The following is a 23569-nucleotide window of genomic DNA, read 5'->3' on the forward strand; positions in this document are numbered from 1 at the left end:
AACAGACAGTGAACTGTTTTAGTGAACAAAATTCACATTGTTTTAAAGCTCCAATGAATATAAACTTTGACTTTAAGTTTTATTAAAAGCACAAAAATGTTTAGAAAATAAGAGAGCAACACTCGCCTGTCCCCAAAAAATCTGCTACCTTGTGAACAATTCCACCAGCTCCTGAACAATTCTGTAGAACCCAGAACATTTCTGCTGGCTCACAGAGAGAATTTAAAAAAAAAAAGGGAATTCAGTCATTTGGAGTCACAGCTGTGACATGTGTAGACATCAGCCCCAGGTGTGCAATCTTTATGTGTCCAGGACTTGCACATCCAGCACTGCAGCCACACTTCCCTGGATTTGGAGAAACTTTCCAGGCAGACGATGCAGACATCTTCTTCCCCTTCAGAGTCTGATTCTTCTCTCTTCTTTTTCTTTGGTTTTCTTCACACTTTTCTTTGTGGTTTGCTTTTCTTCTATTCTTTTTTGCCTTCCTCTGTACAGATTATTATTTAATCACTATATGACAAGTTTATATGACACATACAACATACAACAATAACTAATTTCTCATGTTTGCTCCACAAGTTATTTGGGGAATTATTTTGTTTATCATTAGCATTAGTTTCTCATTATGGTTGCCTGTTCTGTTCATCATAAGCAATGAAATATATGAATTGTGCCTATTTTGAACTAAAAATCTTCCAAAATACGGTTGTGTGGTCTGTTTTGATATGACTAGCTTAATTAGCATGGGGACAGTTGCAGCCGTCCTCGTGGTATCAGTCATGACAAAACAGCATGTGCTAGCTAGCCACATTGACACTGACACATGTAAACCATGTCATTTGATAGTCAACAAAATAGTGATTCAAACTAGGTAGGTTTGGATTAATTCATACAAAAGATCAGGACAGTATGACAAAAACACAGCTCATAAAAAAAGCTACTTTCATACCTCCAAAACAACTTTGTCTTGATAACAGCAGGACCAGATGCTCAATATGGCCTCTCTCTTCTTGGTGGGCAGAGGGTCTAACTGAGCATGTGCAGTGAGTGTCATCACTCTAGCATGTTTCTGATTGGAGAAATAAGGCTTGTTGCAACCTTCCCTTGTTGCAACTGTCCCCAGTCTCCCCTACATTTTTCCTGACCTTCTATCTGTGTTTGTGTTTAAGGTTTTTCACCTGGTATTGGCCCTGGCAACTTCTAAATAAAAAGAAAGAAAAGAAAGAAAGCTGAATCTTGGTCATTGACAATGCTGTCTCCGTTATTGACTTAATTAATGATTATTTTGGTCTTCCGTTACTTCTCGCAGAGTCATATATTCCAAATACTTTTGAATTTGAATTTCCATCTGATTTTCGTGTTTCTGGAATATACAATTTTTTGTAATATTTAAGAAATTATTTTGCTCTTTCTGATCTTTTTCATTAACCTCTCCGCACCCATCCGCCCGCCGATGGGCGATTTCAGATAAATGACTGTATGTCTACACTGCGCAGTGACGTATCCCGCTTCAACTTTCATCAATATGGACATACTATACGTCGTTAGAAAGGGGAGAATCTCCGCAATTCATTCATCCAGTTGATTTTGCAGAAATCATGAGCACCAAACCATAAATCATTGATATTCACCAGCATGGTAAACGTGAGACACAAGAAACACACGGCGACTCCCTACCTTTGAAGCGGCCATAAAGCCGTAATATGTGTCCATTCCTCAATTATCTATATTCCAGTTGTCCGTAAGAATCCTCTGATCAAAAGCATCAAAATGGTTTTTCATAAAATTATTCCAGCTTGTCCATTTGTTTACCGTCTGCCAACTTTGTCCGGCAAATAAAGTCCATACTTTACCGGCCGCACCGAAATGTTTTCTAGTTCCTGTATGGTGATGTTGGGTATGCTTGTTTTCATCACTTTGCTGGCTACAAAATAAGTGTCCCCATCTTTTTCTGTTCAGTTTTCACCCCAGCAGAGCCCCTGAAGTAGATCGAGCGCTGCCTGTTTGAAGGACCAATAGACTTTGTTTACTGTTTTTCGCTGCCTTAGTATAGGAATAGCGTATTGGCTATCGACATGTCAATCACTCAGGCTTCTAGCCAATTATTTTACCTTTCTAATGAGGGCAGGCGTGCCCAGGTCAGGTATTTATGAGCCGAGGGGTTTCCGTGCGTCTGGCGACTTGTAGGCGGACTTTACGCAGCAGACGCATGGTGAAGAGACGCAGCAAACATTTACATTTCTTTGTAGGCATTTTCAGAGTTTACAATGGCGAAAGCCAGGAAGAAATCCAAATATATCCGAGAAGATGACCAGGAATGGACTATAGCATCATCTGATGAGAGTCAAGACAGTGAGTATGACTCTGAGAGAGAGAGGAGATGTTCGCTCAGGGACTTGACGACATCTTAGATCGGTGAGTAACGTTATCTTTGATCATGTTTTATTTATTTATTTAGCCATGAGTGAAATCTGAATGAAAGTTAGCGGGTGGGGTTTTTTTTATGATTACAGTGAACAGTACAGTATACATTAGCATGTCATAAATGATGCTAAATGGTTAGCGCCCCAGGGCCTAATTAGCCTTGCTAAGCCTAGGTAGCTAGCTAGCTACTCAACTACTCAACTAAAGTTATGTAATCCTTGTAATCCTATTCTATAATGTCAGGGTTTTCCCTGCCATTATACGGCTTAGGCGCGGCGCCCAAGCGTTTTTGCCTCCCGCCTAAGCAGGGTTCTCCCCAGACGGTGGAACAGCGGCGCTATGCCGCTATACCGCTAGGTCAGCGGCGCTGTACTCCGCGCGTGACGGCGATGAGCGTCCGTCCGTCCGTCCGTCCGTCCGTCCCCCGGCTGACAGAGTTGGTGACCGTCTGTCCGTGTCTCCCCCCCCCCGGACAGATGGTGCGACGAGGCTCAAAATGAATGTAATTCATTTTCAGCCTCTAATTCCCTTTTATTTAGATTTTTTTTTTATCAAGCTTGTAAACAAATTGAACTAGATCTTTTTCACTGACCAGACACTGGGAATATTCCCCCAATTCAATTATTCTGTTTATGTACAGTTATTTCCCTGATGTTTTTGTGTAATATATAATATCATATCCGTGTTTATTTGTTTCCCATGTAAATAACACCCCATTGAAATGCATTTATATATGTTTTCATTATATTTGGTAACATGTGTGCATTGCATTGTGTTTTGTAGGTCACAGTCTGACAGTGACGTGGATTGGGAGCCTCAAAGTAGGACACTCAGACGCCAAACCCCATCTCCTGCTGAAGGTGGTCGGCAGATGCGGCAACGATCGTCTGCATCCACCAGTGCTACCTCCCCCGCTGCATCTTTCACTGTCCCCTCTGGCTCAGGGGACGCTGCAGCTTCTACACCAACTGCTGGACGTTCCCGTGCTGCCAGACGTGCCCGGGGGAGGGGCAGAAGAGGAGGATCCTCCAGAGCACCTAGCTCCCACACGGAGGAACAACAGTGGCATGATGTGGGGGATGACGACGTTGAGCCTGCTCAAGTTGCCTTCATGCCGGTGAGACAGCCCGGACCACAGCAGGAGACCAGAGTGGCAACCAGTCCACTGCAGTTTTTCAGACTGTTTTTCACCAACGCAGTGCTTTGGACTTTGATGGCAAACACTAATGCCTATGGAGCAAAGAGGTCTGGCATAACATTGGCGTAGATGACATTTTTTCTTACCTTGCCATGGTAATATACATGGGGATGGTCAAGTGCTCTGCGCTGGTGGATTACTGGAAAGGGTCCCGCCTCTATAGCCTTCCATTCCCCCCCTCTGTGATGTCCCGAAATAAATTCCTCAGGATTTCTCGTGCTCTCCACATGAGTGACATCACAGCAGATGAGGAGAATGCAGCTAAGAGGGGGACACCAGCTTATGACCGCCTGGGCAAGATCAAGCCCCTTTACAGCTAGATTGTCAAAGCCTGCAAAGCCCACTTCCAGCCAGAGCAACACATCGCAATTGATGAAAGGATGGTTACATCAAAGGCCAGAATCTCCATAAAGCAGTACATCAGGAACAAGCCCACTAAGTGTGGAAACAAACTGTTTGTTTTGGCAGATTCTGGCACTGGCTACACGTGGAATTTTTTTGTTTATGAGGGGAAGTCACCTAGCGCTGGAAAGGGACTGAGCTATGACTCTGTCATGTACCTCATGGACTTCGATTCCCTTGGTACAGGTTATCAGCTTTATGTTAACTTTTACACAAGCTCCCAACTTTTTCTGGACCTGCTAAAGAAGACGACAGGGGCTTGTGGTACCATCCGCACAAACCGGGTTGGTTTCCCCAAGACCACCATCAATGACTTCACCAGGGGCACTCCTCGGGGGACAATCAAGTGGATCAGGGACAGCGAACTCCTTTTTGTGAAATGGATGGACACTAGAGAGGTTGTCATGTGTTCCACCATTCACAAGGCATTCACTGGTGATACAACCCGAAGGAGAGTGAAGACAGCTGGACAGTGGGCGGCGATCGATGTCCCCATTCCAGCACCAGTCAAGGACTATCAAGGACTAAGACGGAGAACCCTATTTTGTGTATATAGATCCTTCATTGTTCATATTTTGTTGATATTGGCACAGTTATACATACAGTAATAGTGTATTGATGGATAATACAATCCTTGTTTGAAATTCAGTTCAGTATAGTCTGTCATTTTTGTATAATGGTAACTATTCTGTAGTGTCTTCTCACATGACAATATCTCAATATGGCCACCTAGAAGCGTGTGGAAACCCCTCCAACCACCCATCAAATGAATGTGTGAATAAATTATGTTTTGAATCATGGAGAAAGGTTTTATAGTCACCAAAATGCTTCAGTAATGTTTCCAGTGTCACAGAAGTGAGTAAAAGCATATGTCACAATTTGGCCATTTGGAGACGTTTTGGAGAGGTTCGTGGACGCCAGTGACACCACAAACTAAAACCTCCATAACTCCCATAAGGGTAGGCCTAGAAGTCTAAAATTTCACCCAGGTCTAGTTGACAAGATGAGAAAGGTATGTGCTATATTGCCATATGCCTTACATAAAGCACATCCTAGTTATTGTTATTCAAATATGACCTATTATTTTCGAAGACAAAAAAAATGTTTTAGAGCCATGTTTGAACTGATGTCATTTTGGTTGTGTGTATGGTACATGCTAAATAAACACATTCACAGAAACTAGAGGTTGTCAGCTTTCAAATGGAGTATCATACATCCATCTCGGACTTGTAGTTCTTGTGTTATCAGCTTTTCCATTTGGGTATGCTAAATAGGCGAAATGACCGAAAATGGGTGGGTGTGAACAGGTTAAAGCTTTAATAAGAGTAACAAAATATATAAATAAAGACAAAACATTTAGATATCAACCTCCAGCTCCACACTTGTCCATATATGTTCACTTCTGGTTCTAAAAATCAAGACGACAGCGACTGTGAGGCCAAAAGCCTTAAAAATGGTCGTTCCCAAACCAAGAGATGACATCACAGTTCAATTAAAACCGGTGTGGTGAGTTTTGTTTCGACACGTCTGAAGCTTGAAATGCTGCTTTGGCTCAGGATGAGATTCTGACACTCAACTGTTTTGTCACGAATGCTTCAAAGTAGATCATTAACTGTGTGAGACAACTATTATACAGCAGCTTGAATCTTTATGAGAGTTCAGTTTGATCACTCCCGACTGTCAGTCAGCTGTCTTTAACCAGGAGAAGAAAAGTGAACAGAATCAGAGAAATATCAGCAAAGCCTGAGGAGCCAAGAAACATTTTACAACTACAAACTTTGATGTTTTCAAGTGTGGAGCAGGTTTTAACTGAGGCTCTGTTGTAAAAGAGGGAACAAAGTTCAGATTGACAGAGCTGCTCCTCGTCCTGGAGTGACTCACAGCTCCATCAGCCCTCCCTCTTCTTCCTCCTCTCACACAGCAGCTCCACTCTGTCACTATATTTCCTTGTTCCCTCCCCTTCATATCTACAGTCTGTGGATGGGCGTAACTGAGCTGACAGACCTCATTCGCTGCACAAACACACGTGTTCAGATCAGAGCTCAGACTAGTTTCAGTTATCAGGAAGTGAAGCTCAGACGGTCGTTGACACTGAGAGGTGAAATGGAGCAGAAAGCAGTTCAGCTGGACCGAGAGACTTTCTCTTGTTCCATCTGTTTGGATCTACTGAAGGATCCGGTGACTATTCCCTGTGGACACAGCTACTGCAAGAACTGTATTAAAGACCACTGGGACACAGAGGATGAGAAGGGGATCCACAGCTGCCCTCAGTGCAGGAAGAGCTTCACACCGAGGCCTGAGCTGCTGAAAAAACACCATGTTAGCAGTTTTAGTGGAGGAGCTGAAGAAGACTGGACTCCAAGCTGCTCCTGCTGATCTCTGCTATGCTGGACCTGAAGATGTGGCCTGTGATGTCTGCACTGGGAGGAAACTGAGAGCTGTCAAGTCCTGTTTGTTCTGTATGGCCTCTTACTGTGAGAAACACCTCCAGCCTCACTTTAAGTCCTCTACATTCAAGAAACACAAGCTGGTGGAGCCGTCAGAGAAGCTCCAGGAGAACATCTGCTCTCGTCACGATGAGGTGATGAAGATGTTCTGTCGTACTGATCAGCAGTGTATCTGTTATCTCTGCTCTGTGGACGAACATAAAGGCCACGACACAGTGTCAGCTGCAGCAGAGAGGACTGAGAGGCAGAGAGAGCTGGAGGGGAGTCGACACAACATCCAGCAGAGAATCCAGGACAGAGAGGAAGATGTGAAGCTGCTTCAACAGGAGGTGGAGGCCATCAATGGCTCTGCTGATAAAGCAGTGGAGCACAGTGAGAAGATCTTCACCCAGCTGATCCGTCTCATGGAGGAAAGACGCTCTGATGTGAAGCAGCAGGTCAGATCCCAGCAGGAAACTGAAGTGAGTCGAGTCAAAGAGCTTCAGGAGAAGCTGGAGCAGGAGATCACTGAGCTGAAGAAGCTCTCACACACAGAGGATCACAACCAGTTTCTACACAACTACCCCTCACTGTCAGCACTCAGTGAGTCTACACACTCATCCAGCATCAAGATCCGTCCTCTCAAGTACTTTGAGGATGTGACAGCACCTGTGTCAGAGCTCAGAGACAAACTACAGGACGTCCTGAGAGAGACATGGACCAACATCTCACTGACAGTGACTCAAGTGGATGTTTTACTGTCAAACCCACAACCAGAGCCCGAGACCAGAGCTGACTTCTTAAGATATTCACGTGAAATCACACTGGATCCAAACACAGTACACAGAAAGCTGTTATTATCTGAGGGGAACAGAAAAGTAACATACACGAGTCAACAACAGTCTTATTCTAGTCACCCAGACAGATTCACTAACTGGTGGCAGGTCCTGAGTAGAGAGAGTCTGACTGGACGTTGTTTCTGGGAGGTGGAGAGGAGAGGAGAGGTTAGTGTAGCAGTCGCATACAAGAATATCAGCAGAGCAGGGGACTCATATGAATGTGTATTTGGATCCAGTGACAAATCTTGGAGGTTAGATTGTTCCACAAACAGTTATAACTTTTATCACAACAAAGTCCAACTCCCGTCTCAGGTCCTCGGTCCTCCAGAGTTGGAGTGTACCTGGATCACAGTGCAGGTATTCTGTCCTTCTACAGCGTCTCTGACACCATGACTCTCCTCCACAGAGTCCAGACCACATTCACTCAGCCTCTCTATGCTGGACTTAAGTTTGGCTGGCCTCCTGGAGACTCTTCTGAGTTTTGTGAACTCAAATAGACTGAAGTCATTTCAGGCTCAGTGGGTTAAATTGTGTGTTTCATTCCTTCAGACTTGTTGTGTTTCCATCATTGTTGCTGAGAGCTGATTGTTGTGGCATTTCTTCACTGCACACAGATCAACCTGTCAATCAAACATTGTGGGCGGTACTTTGCCGCCTTCTTGTTGTTGTGTAAATGTTGGACTTTCTTCAGGCGGCGCTCCTTCCTGTGTCTGTTCAGCCACGGAGGCTCTCGCTGCTCCTGATGACCACTTCACATGATCATAATCAATAAGGAGATGCTTCATTATTTGCTTGTACATAGCTGAGATTCTGCTCCAACACACTGATTGTGTGGATGAAGTGAATCTGATCATGAAATCACTGAACAAGAGTGCTTTAACAGACTTTACTGATATGTTTTATATACAAGTTATTAAAGGGTGTTTGTCCTTCACTGTTTTATGTCGTCATATTTCTTTAGCAAGGTAACTTCTCACTTGTAAATATTTATAAAAGTCTGATTTTGGTAGGTTATATAGTTTTGATAAGTTCTCAAAAGTCTCTATTCCTTTATCTGTAACTATCTGATTATATCAGTCAAGCCTTTACTTAAACAGTTTTTAAAAGTATTGTCACATCACAATCTGTCTCATGAATATCAGATACTTTTGAATATCCTTTGGTTTTGTAACTTTTCCACAGGCCATTATTGTGTTTCTTATACATGTGTTCTCAATTTTTCGGGTGTCATTGATAGTTATTTTAGCAGATATATACATATTCCATTATTTACCCATTTGTTGAATTTCAATTTCTTTCCACTTTGCTACTGAGGAGTTACATAACCAGACGGTGAGCGGTTTGACTAGAGCAGCGTAGTAATAATTCATTAAATTTGGGAGAGCGAGTCCTCCGTGTAGTTTGGCTGTTTTGAGCATCATGAGTTTTATACGAGGTTTTCTTTCTCCCCAAATAAGTGTATTAATCATTTTAACAGTTCTTTTTTGATATTTAAATTGGCAAATTTTGAAAGAGGAATAAAAAACTTGGTAAAATGTTTGTTTCCATGATCTCATTTCTCTCTGTTATTGTTGGTGGGATCAGTTTCCATTTTTGTAAGTCTTCTTTAATTTGACTCTCCAAAGACCCAAAATTATATTGATGAAGCTGATTAAAGTCAAATTGTCACCCCGCAGTATCTCCATTTATTGTGTTGCCATTTTAGGTTATATGTAGATCTGATAGTTTGTGATATTGACTACCCAACTATCATTGCTTCTGATTTACCCATATTTAGTTTATAGTCAGACGTTGCACTGTATTGTGTTATTTCCTCCATAACTACCTCCAGGGATTGTGATATATTAGTTAGGTAGAGGATCAAATTATCCACATATATATTGCTGATTTGTGCTCTTCTTGTCCCAATAACAGTCCTTGTATTTTACAGTTTAGTCTCATTCTCTCTGCAAATGGTTCCATGGCCGAAATAGAAATCAGTGGGGAGAGAGGGTCTCCCTGCCTTGTTCACTGAAAAAGACTGAAAGAATCTGATATTATACCATTTACTCGTATTCTTGTCTTAGGTGTATTAAATATCATTTCTAACCAGCTGATTAATGTATCATTGAATTTAAGTTTTTGACACACCTCAAATATAAAAGACCAAATGCTTTTTCTGCATCTAGCTTTAAGATAATCATTTGTTGTTTTGTCTTTAAAGACTTTTCTATTATATTCAAGGTTCTTCTGACGTTTATCCCCCAGAGTTCTATTGGGGACAAAACCTGACTGATCAGGATTTATCATGTGAGGAATAATGGATTTAAGTCTATTTGAAAGAACTGAAGTGAGTAATTTATGATCTACATTTAATAAAGATATTGGGCGATATGAGGCACAATCTGTTAGTTCTTTACCTTCTTTATGAATTAATGTGATAACAGCAGAATTCCAAGTATCTGCATATTGTCTGTTCTCCAGAGCCAGTTAAAGGTTTTACATAGCAGAGGTCCTAATAAAGCTTGAAATACTTTGTACAACTCATTTGTGAATCCATCACTTCCTGGACATTTCTCTTTTTTTATAATATCATACAATTCTGTCTCCGTTATTGACTTAATTAAATGTTAATTTTGATCTTCCGTTACTTCTGGCAGAGTCATAGGTGTAGAATTGTGTATGGACCGTATGAACGTGTCCACACCAATATTAAGGTTGAAGGGAAATAAATGTGCCTCATGCAGCACACAAAGGGTTAAATCCTTTCCCACTTCTGCACCGCCTCCCAAATACGTCTTTGAGACAGGTGTGTGTTCTGATTGGCTGAGCTCCCTGTAGGCTCCTCCTCCTCCTGTAGGCTGTTGAAGGTGTTTCACTTGCAGACTTTGCAGAGTTGATGAGAGGAGGTCGACACTGTTCTCATGCAACACATGTCTGAGGATGTCGGGCAAGAAAAGAAAGGTGGAAGACATTAGAAGCTATTTCACCAAACAAAGTGTAAGTCACCTGAGGAAAATAGTCCCTCCTCATAGGCTGCTGCTAATGAATGCAAAACATTGTTTCCAACTGTTTTCTCACTGTTAATGGTGATTGATTTGATTCATCAGACAGGGTGGAGTGGCAGGGTCACAGCAGCAGGTGGACTTCAATAAGGACATGATGGTTCATTTAATTTGAAGTGTGAGTTAGTTGTAATAATAAAAGTAGGCCTAATGAATACTACTGATCTCCTTGGAGGTTTGAGTCGTGCTGTGTCACTGCTCATAGCATCAATGTTTTATTGATCAGGTGACAGAGGAACCCCGGACAGGTTGTAGCTCATCTAGGGAAGATTCAGGGCTGCAGGTAAATTTGACATGGTGCTATACTAAATGTTTTACTGCATATGTTTGACTGCTTATGTACAGCAGGTAATGCATCGTACAAAGTTAATGTCAGGCTGACATCATGTGTTATTTCATTAGTGTGCTGCATCAGGGAGAGGCCAGGTGGAGTTACAGGTGAGACCTCAACATAGTAAAACCAGGGCCGTAGCCAGGATTTTTGAAATACCAAGGTCAACATTCAGCAGACCTCCCCCCCAGATCCCGCCCTGTGTGGGTCACTACACTGTCATTGGTCAGGCACGCACACGCTGTTAACGATACCATTGGCTGTAGAGTGTGACAATCTGTCAATAAAAATCAGCCACACGTTCTTCTCTGATCTACACCAATCTCATAAGTCGCCTCTGTGAAGCTTGAATGATGGAAATCTGTCATAGCAACGGAGAACTTTAATCCATGCAAATGATAACTTGGATTGATGCAGCCTCTTACCATTAAGTTGCATCTTTGCTCCGATTCATTCAATTACCGTTCTAAAAATAGACCTGCAGACCTCACCTGGCAGTATCGTTATCTTCCTCCTGTCATCTGAAAATGTCCCGCGATTTCCACCGGAACATCAGATAACTTCCTGTGTGTGGTTTCAAAATAAAAGCTGTCTGGTGTGTTAATATGTTTAACATGATGCTGTTCGGGGCTTCTTCTATTTTTTCCTCTCAGAAATTCTTACTGAGGTCCGGACCTCGGTGACCTCATAGCTGGCTACGGCCCTGGGTGCAGGGGCACTTTTACGTTAGCATTAAAATCTCCATTTTTAAAACAGTAAGAAGGCTCGACACAACGTGAACCTTTGCTCGTAGTATCACCAGGGTCTCTACACATGAACACGAGCATTGAGAACATTGTTTGTGTACACAGAGTTTACTAAAAAGAAGGTTTTTGGACAACTCACGTTAGCAGTAGCACCTCCGGCGCGCCGCCGTCCTGGCAGACAAAAAGTGTGTCTGCCAGGACGGGGATGGGGATCCCAGTGAGCAGGCACTAAACCAAAAGTTAGCTGGCTCAGTTGGTGGAAGTGTGCTTATTTTAGATGCAAATCCAGGCATGTCATACGTCTTCAGATAATAATCAGAGAGCTTATACATCAGCTGATTTGCAATGTTTTACCTCGTTTTACCAGTTCAAGGACCAAAGTGTCACAGAAAGGCTAAAATGAGAATCTAAATGACTAAGCAAATCAAATAGCTAATAGGAAAAGGAAAAGCAGCAGGTAAATGGAAATGCATCGTAAACAGTAAAATCTTAAAGAGAGAGTGCACAGAAAGAAAACTGTTATGCTGCAGGCTAACATTGCCAGGGTTAATGTCTTAGCTAACAGTAGTTTGTTGGCTTCAAAGCTTGTGAATAAACATGCAGGGCCTTTCAGTTATAACTTGTCATGAACAAGTAAACGTTTGGGTCGCACAAATAAATGTCTTTTTCATATAGTTACCTGTTGTTCAAGTAAAACATGAGAAATGTGTGTAAATCACGTATGATTTGTTGTTGACTAAAACTTGACTGAAATGTTAAATCTAGACTGAAACTATGAAGGACTAAGATCACTAAAATGTGACAGAACTAATGAAGCTTTTATGTCTACAGGTTAAGACTAAGACTAAAATAGCTGCCAAAATGAATAATGCAGTATATAAGCGCTGTTGTTACAGTCAAAATACTCTAAATAAAAAAGATTATTCAGTGTCCACCCTATTGTGACTATACATCTCTTCGCTTTATTTTAAGCACTTTGCTTAATTTTAGATCTTTAGTGAGGGTGGGTCATTTTTTAACCAGAGGACAACGGGCGTATACAGAATGTGGAGGATTAACCTGTCATACATGTTCTACCAGTAAAGTGACAGAGAGCCGACACCCAAAAACAATACAGTGAATAAAACTCCACTGCTGCCTGCACCGGTCTGATACTAACTACAGGGAATCTGCTAGATGTTCTCTCTGAACTATGACTGAAGCAGAGTTATACACTGTGTACAAGGGGATCTATCTCCTCAAAGGATTTCTACAGACTCTGAAATACTTTGAGGAGTTTTCTTTTCGGCCAGATGATATCATCATCTCAACATTTCCCAAGTCAGGTACGCATTTGAACTGTTTTCCAAATGTTTGTGTACTTCAGGATTCGGGAATACCGTTAAACATGAACTACAATGTGTGTTTGTTTTTTAAAATACATGTCTTAATGTAGTGTTATTTCACATTACCCTTCATGAGTATTTAACCAACACTCGTGCATTTCTAACTGAAGGTGTATTTAATGGGAGGAGTTAAAGGCAATATGAGCACTCCACTAAAAACCTGTGAATGAATGGAATACCATAAAACATGAACTAGTGTGTTTTTTTTTAAATACATGTGTCTTAATGCTGTCAAACAGACTCAAGACTCACTTGTTCAGACTTCACCTCGACCCCTCATAGCATGAAATGTGAATACAAGACAGAATACTTGAATCGAACAAAGGCGCACAACACCTAATTTGTTGTTTTGTTCTAATTTGATTTGGAATGATTTATTCACTGTTGGACTGTTGAAAGTCTGCAGGAGGCTGAAATGATGAACTAATAAGTCAAAGAAATTCTCCTGTCCTGCTCTCAGGTACCACTTGGTCACAAGAGATTGTCCCTCTGATAGTCAATGGAGGAGATCCCACCTGTCTCCAGTCTCCTAACTGGGATCGTGTTCCCTGGCTGGAGGATTACCCAAACTTTGAAGAGAGGCCATCTCCACGAATTATTGCTACACATATGCAGTACAACATGATGCCACCATCTTTCTTCAAAGTGAAGCCAAGGGTAAATCTGGCATAAAGTTTGTCACTGATTATCATCATCATCATTCTTTTCATTGATGCACATTCTACCTTTGGTGTCATACAAACAGCCATGTTAATGATGAATGTGACAACATCATTCCAGGTCATCAATGTCATGAGAAACCCCAAAGATGTGTTCACATCTACCATTCACTATCATGCGAAGGCCTCCTATCATGTCAGCCCAGGTCCACAGAACGAGTTTCTCCACAAGTTCCTCGATGGAAAAGGTTGTTCTCAAACTCATTCCAAGAAATTTGCTTTTTATCATAACACACAATAAAGTAAGTGACAGTAACCTGAACTGCATTTCACTGATAGATGGATTATTGGAGTGTTTGTGATTTTCTTTCTCTTCTAGTTGCCTATGGCTCATGGTTTGATCATGTGAAGAGCTGGCTGAATGCTGAGGATAAAGAGCACATGATGCACATCTCCTATGAAGAGATGATAATGGTGAGACATTTAACAGTGCCTTAAGTTTTGGGCAGTGTGCAGTAGCCTAGAGGTTAGAGACGCAACGTGTGGCTGGAGGGTTGGCGGTTCAAATCCCCAGACAGACAGGACTAATGTGGTTGGGGAAGGCACTGCTTGCCCCTCCCTCATTCCCACTGCTGAGGTGCCCTTGAGCAAAAAAGCCGTTAACCACAATTGATCCAGTGGAGCTGCTCAGCGGCCAGAAGATCAGACTGTGGTTGAGCTCTGATTCTCCACTTGTCCAACAGTTAAGTCCTTTTCCTTTGACTTGTTCTGCCTGAGTGTCTACATCTGGGTTTTCGGGTCCTACTGCAGAAATTTTGTCCTGCTGATGGTGCAAGACAAAAGGTCTCTGGGGTCAAGGAATTTACAAATTATCCTCTGAGGACAATAGCCGTGTTGCCATAAAACATTTGTAAGAATATCACATTAGACATTTTACGAAAACTGCAAAATCCCCATAAAGTTTGTTCGTTGGCTTGAAGTGAATTTGGTCTTTTGTGAATCAGAGTTAATGCACAAATTGTTTAATGGAAACAGATTCACTGAATAAACTGTGACGTAGCGAACATTCAGCTCCCATGACTGATCAGCTGTTCACATCCACGCACCACGTAGCCTACACCGTGTCATGCTCTGACAAAATGAAGCTTTATGAAGCTAGTTAATTCGCTTTCAAAAGTTTGCTTAAAATTTGCTTGGTATTTTATGGAAACATGGCTGTATATGTCTGTATATTTCAGTGCATTACTTGTTGAGATATATTTCCACCTGAACCAATGTACCAACATCCTGGGAACGGACATTGAGATGGTGATATCTTACAAGTACCTGGGAGTTCACCTGAACAATAAGCTGGACTGATCACACTGTAGCAACATATAAGAAAGGTCAGAGCAGACGCTCAGGTCCTTTGGAGTGCAGGGGGCACTCCTGACTACTTCCTCCAACTCTGTGGTGGCATCAGCCATTCTCTACAGAGTAGTCTGCTGGAGCAGCAGCATCTCAGAAGCAGGAAGGAAGAGAATGGATGGAATTATGAGGAAGGCCAGCTCCATCCTGGGATGCCCTCTTGACCCAGTGCAGGTGATGGGAGGTGGGATGATGGATAAGCTGTCATGGCTGCTGGTGAAGGAGTCTCCCCCCCTGCAGGTCACTATCACAGCACTGGGCAGCTCATTCACTGATAGGCTGATACACCGTGAGTGTGTGAAGGAGAGGTATCACAGGTCCTTCCTACCTGCTGCTGACAGACTGTACAACCAGCACTGCTCCCAACAGACATCACATGTGCACTATATCATAAAATAACTCATTTCTCCGTTTTTTTTTTGTACTAACTGGACAATTTTTCATACCCAGATTTATTATTTATTCAACAACACACTACCACACTGCTTATAAATACACAGTGTAAAACATTATTTATTTACAATATATATGAGTCTATTTATATTTCTTACTTTTTTTATTGTATTGTTTATTTTGTATTATTATCATTGTTTATTACGATACTACTGTCCTTTGAAGAAATGTCCCCATTTGTGGGACAAATAAAGGAAATTCTGATTCTGATTCTAAACATATTTAAACAATTCCAATATCACAAGAATACACACAAGGTGTGTGTGTGTCTGTTTATTGCAGGACCTGAAGGACTCTGTGTCCAGAATCGCTCAGTTCTTGGAGATACCTTTGGACGATGAGGTGATCGAGAAGATAGCAGACCGATGTCTTTTCAAGAACATGAAGACGAACAGCTCAAACTTCTCTTTGGTTCCTCTTGAAATTGATGACATGTCTAAGTCTGAATTTATGAGGAAAGGTGAGTTTCAACAGATGATTCATACAGTATACAGTCCCGTTTAATTTCCACTGTTATTGGGGGCAAAGTATAGAGCCAAACACACTATCTTTATCAAATTTCATATAAGCTGTTCCCTAAAATGGGGCCACAGGTCATTTCTTCAGTTGCACGATGATCATCCTGCATGTTGTGTTTCAGGAATTGCCGGAGATTGGAAAAACCAACTAACCGTGGCAGAAGCAGAGTACTTTGATGCAGTTTACAAAGACCAAATGAATGATGTCAAATACAAATTTGTATGGCATTAAGACACAACTCATGAATGTCATTCCACCATACAATGATGCACAGAAACCTGTAAAGATGATGCAGTTGGTTGTTGTTCACTGAGATGTTCTGTCTGCTTCTTGAGGTTTGTGGAAGCAGAAGATGATCTGAATACTAACAATGAAATTACATTAAAACCAACAATTTTCTGGTAAGTTCTCCTATTGTCCTTCAATGTTTTATCAATGTCTTGCTTTCGCTGAAGCAAGATGTTAAATATAAATTCATATGGGTTATATATTATATATATATATATATATATATATATATATATATATATATATATATGGGGGAACTGTATCACCTTTTCAGGTCATTAAATTGAAGTATAATTTTTAAACATATATTTTCATCAATTCCCATCACTTTGGCAAATCATTCCAACTTTGGAACAATGTTTGAGCAGAAACTAGTTAGGAATTAATACATAAAGAAGGGGTATGATCACTGGCAATTTGTAATTGCAACACTAATGTCAGCTGATGGTACATGATTGGCTGATGTTCCCAATGAACTATGGACAAAACACAAATATGATGCAGGATTGATGAAAACTTCAGCACCATTGGTTGTCACATCTTAGTCAGTCTTAGTGATTACAGACCTTGTAAAGCTCAATACCCACTGAATCCAGAACTTATTGAAGGGATAACTCCATTATTTGGTTATTCTGCCGTGTCCAGACTCACCATGTCGTACTCCTATCTTCCCAGTAAAATAGACTCCACAGGAAAATCTACCTCCAACTTGCTGATTTGTCCGAGATTTAAAAGCAGTGAATGACGCTGTACATGCCAGAGCACTGGTGGTTCTGTTTCCCCACCCAATTCTGTCACAGGTACCTCATGAAAGCAAGTACTTCTCAGTTGTAGATCTAGCAAATGCTTTTTTCAGTATACCCAGTCCCGCCCTGAGTAATTTGGTGCCCCAGGCAAAATCTTAGACGGCGCCCTCTTTGCATCGCAGTCAATTTCACAATCAATTTTCATACACTCACACAGAAACTGCATGTATATATTCAAGATTTTATTTGTTTTAAGTCACACCAAATAAAAACTGAGGAAAGAAACAAGTGATAAAAATACAACATAAATAAGACATTGTGCAAACATATTATCTCTCAGCCTCAGAGTGCCGTCTCTCTCTTATCTATCGTCAGCCGCTTTGCAAAACGACCTCCATCTCCTTCCATGTAGCCATGTGGGTATTGTGCTCCTGGCTATCCTCATGAACCTTCAGCAAGTGGCTTGCATTGTTCCAGTCCTTCAGTCCTTCTTTATTAAGTCTGTATTCTTTTGGAGAAAACATTTAGCAGCAGAAGCAGTGCAAGCTATCATTTCTGTTTGAGTACATCAGCCAGCTTCTTTTGATTTGTTCAGCATTGACTAAGACTCTGTTACAAAAGTCATGTTGACACTCTCCCATCTTTTTATTTGAACTGGTCCTCTGTGAACTAACTCTCATCTCACTTTGTCAGTTAGAAGAGATGTCCAGTCAGCTTTTAGTCCTGATGCTGTGTCACTCTGCTGTGCTGAGGTAGAGGACAGGAGCACCTGATGCTGTGTCACTCTGCTGTGCTGAGGTAGAGGACAGGAGCACCTGATGCTGTGTCTCTCTGCTGTGCTGAGGTAGAGGACAGGAGCACCTGATGCTGTGTCTCTCTGCTGTGCTGAGGTAGAGGACAGGAGCACCTGATGCTGTGTCACTCTGCTTGTGCTGAGGTAGAGGACAGGAGCACTTGATGCTGTGTCACTCTGCTGTGCTGAGGTAGAGGACAGGAGCACCTGATGCTGTGTCACTCTGCTGTGCTGAGGTAGAGGACAGGAGCACCTGATGCTGTGTCACTCTGCTGTGCTGAGGTAGAGGACAGGAGCACCTGATGCTGTGTCACTGGGCTGCTGGTGAAATATGTTAAATGCATCTGAAGAGAGAAGAGAGTATATGTGACCACTGCATGTTACATTTTAATCAAAAATAATAAAAAAAAAAACAGATTGGTGTGTGCCATACATAAGACTAATATGGACCAATAATGGAAATGTGATGAGATTCATTCAACTTTATTGTCATTGAAAAGCAATACAGTCTAACCAGAATACAAGTGCAGTGTTTATATTTCACCTGTGAATGATATGTGAAAGCTAAGGTGTGGAGTATTAACAGTAATACACTTTAACTGCACTTTAACACTGATGTATCTTTAACAAACATAAACTGTGACACAATAAACCAAAGGTTTACAACTACACTATTACAAAGGGGATGGAAAACTAACAGCATTTAACTGACATACAAGCAGGAAAGACACCTGTAATAACACCTGAACAGGTCTAACAATAACTTTCCAAACGTCCCTGATGAATTTAAGGTGGAGTAACATTAACACACGTCGACTCAGCTATTTATTGATTCTTAAATGATGCTGCTATCGTCCGAAGTAAGCTAGCAGGCTAACACTCTGCTCCAACAACGATCATTGAACTATTGTCATTCACTTCATCACATTGACGTTACTGTACCTGTATCTTCTTCACGTTTTCCTTCCTCTTTTTCCTTCTTTTCCTTCACTGGGTGCCTGATGGTTTCAGTCTTTTGGACCTTGTGGTTCTGCTACAGTATCAGTAAATCTCTCTCTTGGTCTTGGGGTCTCAGTCCGGTCAGATTCAGGCAGCTCGCCTCTCGACCCCCCTCACAGAGGACAGGTACAGTGCAGAGAACCGGGAACCAGAAAAAAGGCCTCTCCGTTAAATAATAGTCCTTGCCATGACGTTATATTGCTGTGGGCTCATATAACATTTCGAAATATTGGAAGCAATGGCACTGTTAATATATATGTATATATATATATATATATATATATATATATACTAGGGCTGTCAAACGATTAATTTTTTTAATCGCGATTAATCGCATTTTGTCTATAGTTAACTCGCGATTAATCGCAAGTTAATCGCAATTTTTTTGGCACATTTTTTTCTGTTCTAAATGTACCTTGATGTATTTTTTAATGTTCTTAATACTTTTAACAACATAAGAAAGGGCAAATATGCTTGCATTATGAACATTTTTGGCGGGGGGGCTCTCTGCATCTGCCCTGTGTTTGGCTTGCAAGTGATATTTGAGACTCAATGTACTTCGATGGTAAGTCATTTCATGTCGATAGTACATGCAGATAACTTTTGTCCTATAGACCGAACCATCTGGCTGTTTCGAAAGTAGTTTGCCGTTCATACCGTAAATGACCAAATAATATACGGGTTTCAATTAACCACAGGGTCCCTTTAAACGCCAGTGCAGATGTATATTTTGGTAAATAACCGCCGGTTCCAAATAAATGTAGGGTCTAATTTTTTATTTTTTAAAAAATTAAGGAAGAAGAGGTGTCCACTGACACTGCACGTTTTTCTTCTTCGCCAGTTTCACACTGCGGTGTGCTGCTTTCTGTCAGTCAGTATCACACTGATGATCGCCATGGCTCCGGTGCAGCAAAACAATAAAAAGTACCACTTGAAATTCAAACTTTCTGTTAAAATATGCAGAGGAAAACTCGGGAGAAGCAGCCGCTAGATGTTTCTCTGTCGACCAGAAGAGAGTGAGAGAAACGGAGCTTGAGCGTCTGTCCGAGGAGGACAGCAACAGGACCAGGCTGCCTGCTGGAGGGAGGAAGAAGGCTAGCGAGGAGCTTCAGATAAACATGCGGGGATGAGTTATCAGCAAAGGGGCACGCCACGAGAGAGTGTCCCGCAGAATGATCAGGACGATGGAGAAACAAATGTCCGCCACCGTAAGTGACAGCAGAGATGAGGAGTTTGCAGCGAGTGCTGGTTGGCTGAATCGTTTCCTCCGCCGCAACAACTTCACTTACTGGAGGATGCCAGAGAATTCACCGAGAAGCTGGAGAAGTTTGTAATGTTTTCATCCAGGATTATTGTGAGGAAGGAATTAAACGCCTGTCCCAAATTGCCTTTTGGTCTGTTAAGTGATTGAAACAACTAAACCCCCCGGCTATTATTTGGTATTTTACGGTAAGTCCTTTCTCCATTTCCTCACTTTTTAGTCCACCGTGTTTTTCCCGAACCGCCAACCCTGCTGCATCTTCTTCTGATTCCCTTTCTGCCACCCTCTGGATCAAGACTACAGGTGCCACTGACGGCCGTAAATCTTTCAATGCGCGTTTTGTTTTTTGTTTTTTTATACCGAGCGTTAATCGCGCGTTAAAAAAATTAACGGCGTTAAGAGGATGTTGCGTTAACGCGTTATTAACGTGTTAACTTTGACAGCCCTAATATATACATATATACTGTATATATACTCATATTTAACATTTTTATCATTATAAATTTTTGTCCCCCTGTTTTCGTTGCCCCCCGCCAGTGGCGTGCACAGACTTTTTGAAGGGCAGGGGCGGAAAGAAGGACACTTTAGCTGCGTTTTGGCTCCCACGAGGGCAGTTTATCATGTTTTAACCAGCCAAGGGGGCAGTTTAGTGTGTTTTGCCAACCAGGAGGGCACTTTAGCGCGCGTTTTTCAACAATTGGCCCCCTCCCGCACATCACTGCCCCCCGTGGATGACAGCGCCCATAGCATTTCACTATACTGCCTATGCCCAGGGCCGGCTCTGAGCACACGACTGGCTCTACCAATGAGACGGAATTATCTGGCACAGGAGTTGAGTCAGAGCCTTCTTTTATTGTGAGGTTGATTAGGTGGAGATAGAAACCAGGTGTGCCTCACCGCACTTGCGAAAGTAGGTCAACTCCGCCTCCGCCACCCTCCAGCACTGCAGGTAAAACAGTGGAGACAAGCAGAAAAAAACAAAGTGCACAACAAAACATAACCAAAGAATAAATCAAACACAACCCAGGCCATGACACAAAACATTGTTTCCAAACGTTTTCTCACTCTTAATGGTGATTGATTAGATTTATCAGACAGGGTGGAGTGACAGGGTCACAGCAGCAGGTGGACTTCAATAAGGACACGGTGGTTCATATAATTTAACGTGTGAGCTAGTTGTAATATTAAAAGTAGGCCTAGTGAATACTACTGATCTCCTTGGAGGTTTGAGTCGTGCTGTGTCACTGCTCATAGCATCACTATTTTATTGATCAGGTGACAGAGGAACCCCGGACAGGTTGTAGCTCATATAGGGAAGATTCAGGGCTGCAGGTAAATTTGACATGGTGCTATACTAAATGCTTTACTGCACATGTTTGACTGCTTATGTACAGCAGGTAATGCATCGTACAAAGTTAATGTCAGGCTGGCATCATGTGTTATTTCATTAGTGTGCTGCATCAGGGAGAGGCCAGGTGGAGTTACAGGTGAGACCTCAACATAGTAAAACAACAAAGTTCAGATTGACAGAGCTGCTCCTCGTCCTGGAGTGACTCACAGCTCCATCAGCCCTCCCTCTTCTTCCTCCTCTCACACAGCAGCTCCACTCTGTCACTATATTTCCTTGTTCCCTCCCCTTCATATCTACAGTCTGTGGATGGGCGTAACTGAGCTGACAGACCTCATTCGCTGCACAAACACACGTGTTCAGATCAGAGATCAGACTAGTTTCAGTTATCAGGAAGTGAAGCTCAGACGGTCGTTGACACTGAGAGGTGAAATGGAGCAGAAAGCAGTTCAGCTGGACCGAGAGACTTTCTCTTGTTCCATCTGTTTGGATCTACTGAAGGATCCGGTGGCTATTCCCTGTGGACACAGCTACTGCAAGAACTGTATTAAAGACCACTGGGACACAGAGGATGAGAAGGGGATCCACAGCTGCCCTCAGTGCAGGAAGAGCTTCACACCGAGGCCTGAGCTGCTGAAAAACACCATGTTAGCAGTTTTAGTGGAGGAGCTGAAGAAGACTGGACTCCAAGCTGCTCCTGCTGATCTCTGCTATGCTGGACCTGAAGATGTGGCCTGTGATGTCTGCACTGGGAGGAAACTGAGAGCTGTCAAGTCCTGTTTGGTCTGTATGGTTTCTTTCTGTGAGAAACACCTCCAGCCTCATTATGAATCTCCTGCCTATAGAAAACACAAGCTGGTGGAGCCGTCAGAGAAGCTCCAGGAGAACATCTGCTCTCGTCACGATGAGGTGATGAAGATGTTCTGTCGTACTGATCAGCAGTGTATCTGTTATCTCTGCTCTGTGGACGAACATAAAGGCCACGACACAGTGTCAGCTGCAGCAGAGAGGACTGAGAGGCAGAGAGAGCTGGAGGGGAGTCGACACAACATCCAGCAGAGAATCCAGGACAGAGAGGAAGATGTGAAGCTGCTTCAACAGGAGGTGGAGGCCATCAATGGCTCTGCCGATAAAGCAGTGGAGCACAGTGAGAAGATCTTCACCCAGCTGATCCGTCTCATGGAGGAAAGACGCTCTGATGTGAAGCAGCAGGTCAGATCCCAGCAGGAAACTGAAGTGAGTCGAGTCAAAGAGCTTCAGGAGAAGCTGGAGCAGGAGATCACTGAGCTGAAGAGGAAAGACGCTGAGCTGAAGAAGCTCTCACACACAGAGGATCACAACCAGTTTCTACACAACTACCCCTCACTGTCAGCACTCAGTGAGTCTACACACTCATCCAGCATCAAGATCCGTCCTCTCAAGTACTTTGAGGATGTGACAGCAGCTGTGTCAGAGCTCAGAGACAAACTACAGGACGTCCTGAGAGAGACATGGACCAACATCTCACTGACAGAGACTCAAGTGGATGTTTTACTGTCAAACCCACAACCAGAGCCCGAGACCAGAGCTGACTTCTTAAGATATTCATCTGAAATCACACTGGATCCAAACACAGCAAACACAGAGCTGTTATTATCTGAGGGGAACAGAAAAATAACAAGAGTGAGTCAACAACAGTCTTATTCTAGTCACCCAGACAGATTCACTGTGTTTTATCAGGTCCTGAGTAGAGAGAGTCTGACTGGACGTTGTTACTGGGAGGTGGAGTGGAGAGGAGAAACAGTTATTGTAGCAGTCGCATACAAGAATATCAGCAGAGCAGGGAGCTCACATGAATGTTTCTTCGGATTCAATGACAAATCTTGGATGTTAAATTGTTCCACAAACAGTTATAAATTTTATCACAACAGTGTTGAAACTCCCGTCTCAGGTCCTCAGTCCTCCAGAGTTGGAGTGTACCTGGATCACAGTGCAGGTATTCTGTCCTTCTACAGCGTCTCTGACACCATGACTCTCCTCCACAGAGTCCAGACCACATTCACTCAGCCTCTCTATGCTGGAGTTTGGCTTGATCCTGGATCCTCTGCTGAGTTCAGTAAACTCAAATAGACTGAAGTCATTTCAGGGTCAGTGGGTTAAATTGTATGTTTCATTCCTTCAGACTTGTTGTGTTTCCATCATTGTTGCTGAGAGCTGATTGTTGTGGCATTTCTTCACTGCACACAGATCAACCTGTCAATCAAACATTGTGGGCGGTACTTTGCCGCCTTCTTGTTGTTGTGTAAATGTTGGACTTTATTC

The 23569-nt window shown here is 42.4% G+C and overlaps 2 protein-coding genes and 1 pseudogene across 2 annotated transcripts; all 3 read left to right on the forward strand.

Moving 5' to 3' along the window:
* Positions 1 to 6127: 6127 nt before the first annotated feature.
* Positions 6128 to 6803, forward strand: LOC115581439 (E3 ubiquitin/ISG15 ligase TRIM25-like; annotated as a pseudogene).
* Positions 6804 to 12561: 5758 nt separating this feature from the next.
* Positions 12562 to 16234, forward strand: LOC115581440 (sulfotransferase 2B1-like). Its single transcript, XM_030416501.1, has 6 exons — positions 12562 to 12735; positions 13256 to 13452; positions 13576 to 13702; positions 13834 to 13928; positions 15597 to 15774; positions 15955 to 16234. Exons 1-6 carry the CDS (start codon positions 12603 to 12605, stop codon positions 16062 to 16064), a joined length of 840 nt encoding a protein of 279 aa, XP_030272361.1. The 5' UTR covers positions 12562 to 12602; the 3' UTR covers positions 16065 to 16234.
* Positions 16235 to 21700: 5466 nt separating this feature from the next.
* On the forward strand, positions 21701 to 23451 carry LOC115581430 (tripartite motif-containing protein 16-like). Its single transcript, XM_030416489.1, has one exon. It carries the CDS (start codon positions 21701 to 21703, stop codon positions 23375 to 23377), a length of 1677 nt encoding a protein of 558 aa, XP_030272349.1. The 3' UTR covers positions 23378 to 23451.
* The last annotated feature ends 118 nt before the right edge of the window (positions 23452 to 23569 follow it).

The sequence above is a fragment of the Sparus aurata genome, chromosome 5 (genome assembly GCF_900880675.1).
Source record: "Sparus aurata chromosome 5, fSpaAur1.1, whole genome shotgun sequence".
Classification (NCBI taxonomy): domain Eukaryota; kingdom Metazoa; phylum Chordata; class Actinopteri; order Spariformes; family Sparidae; genus Sparus; species Sparus aurata.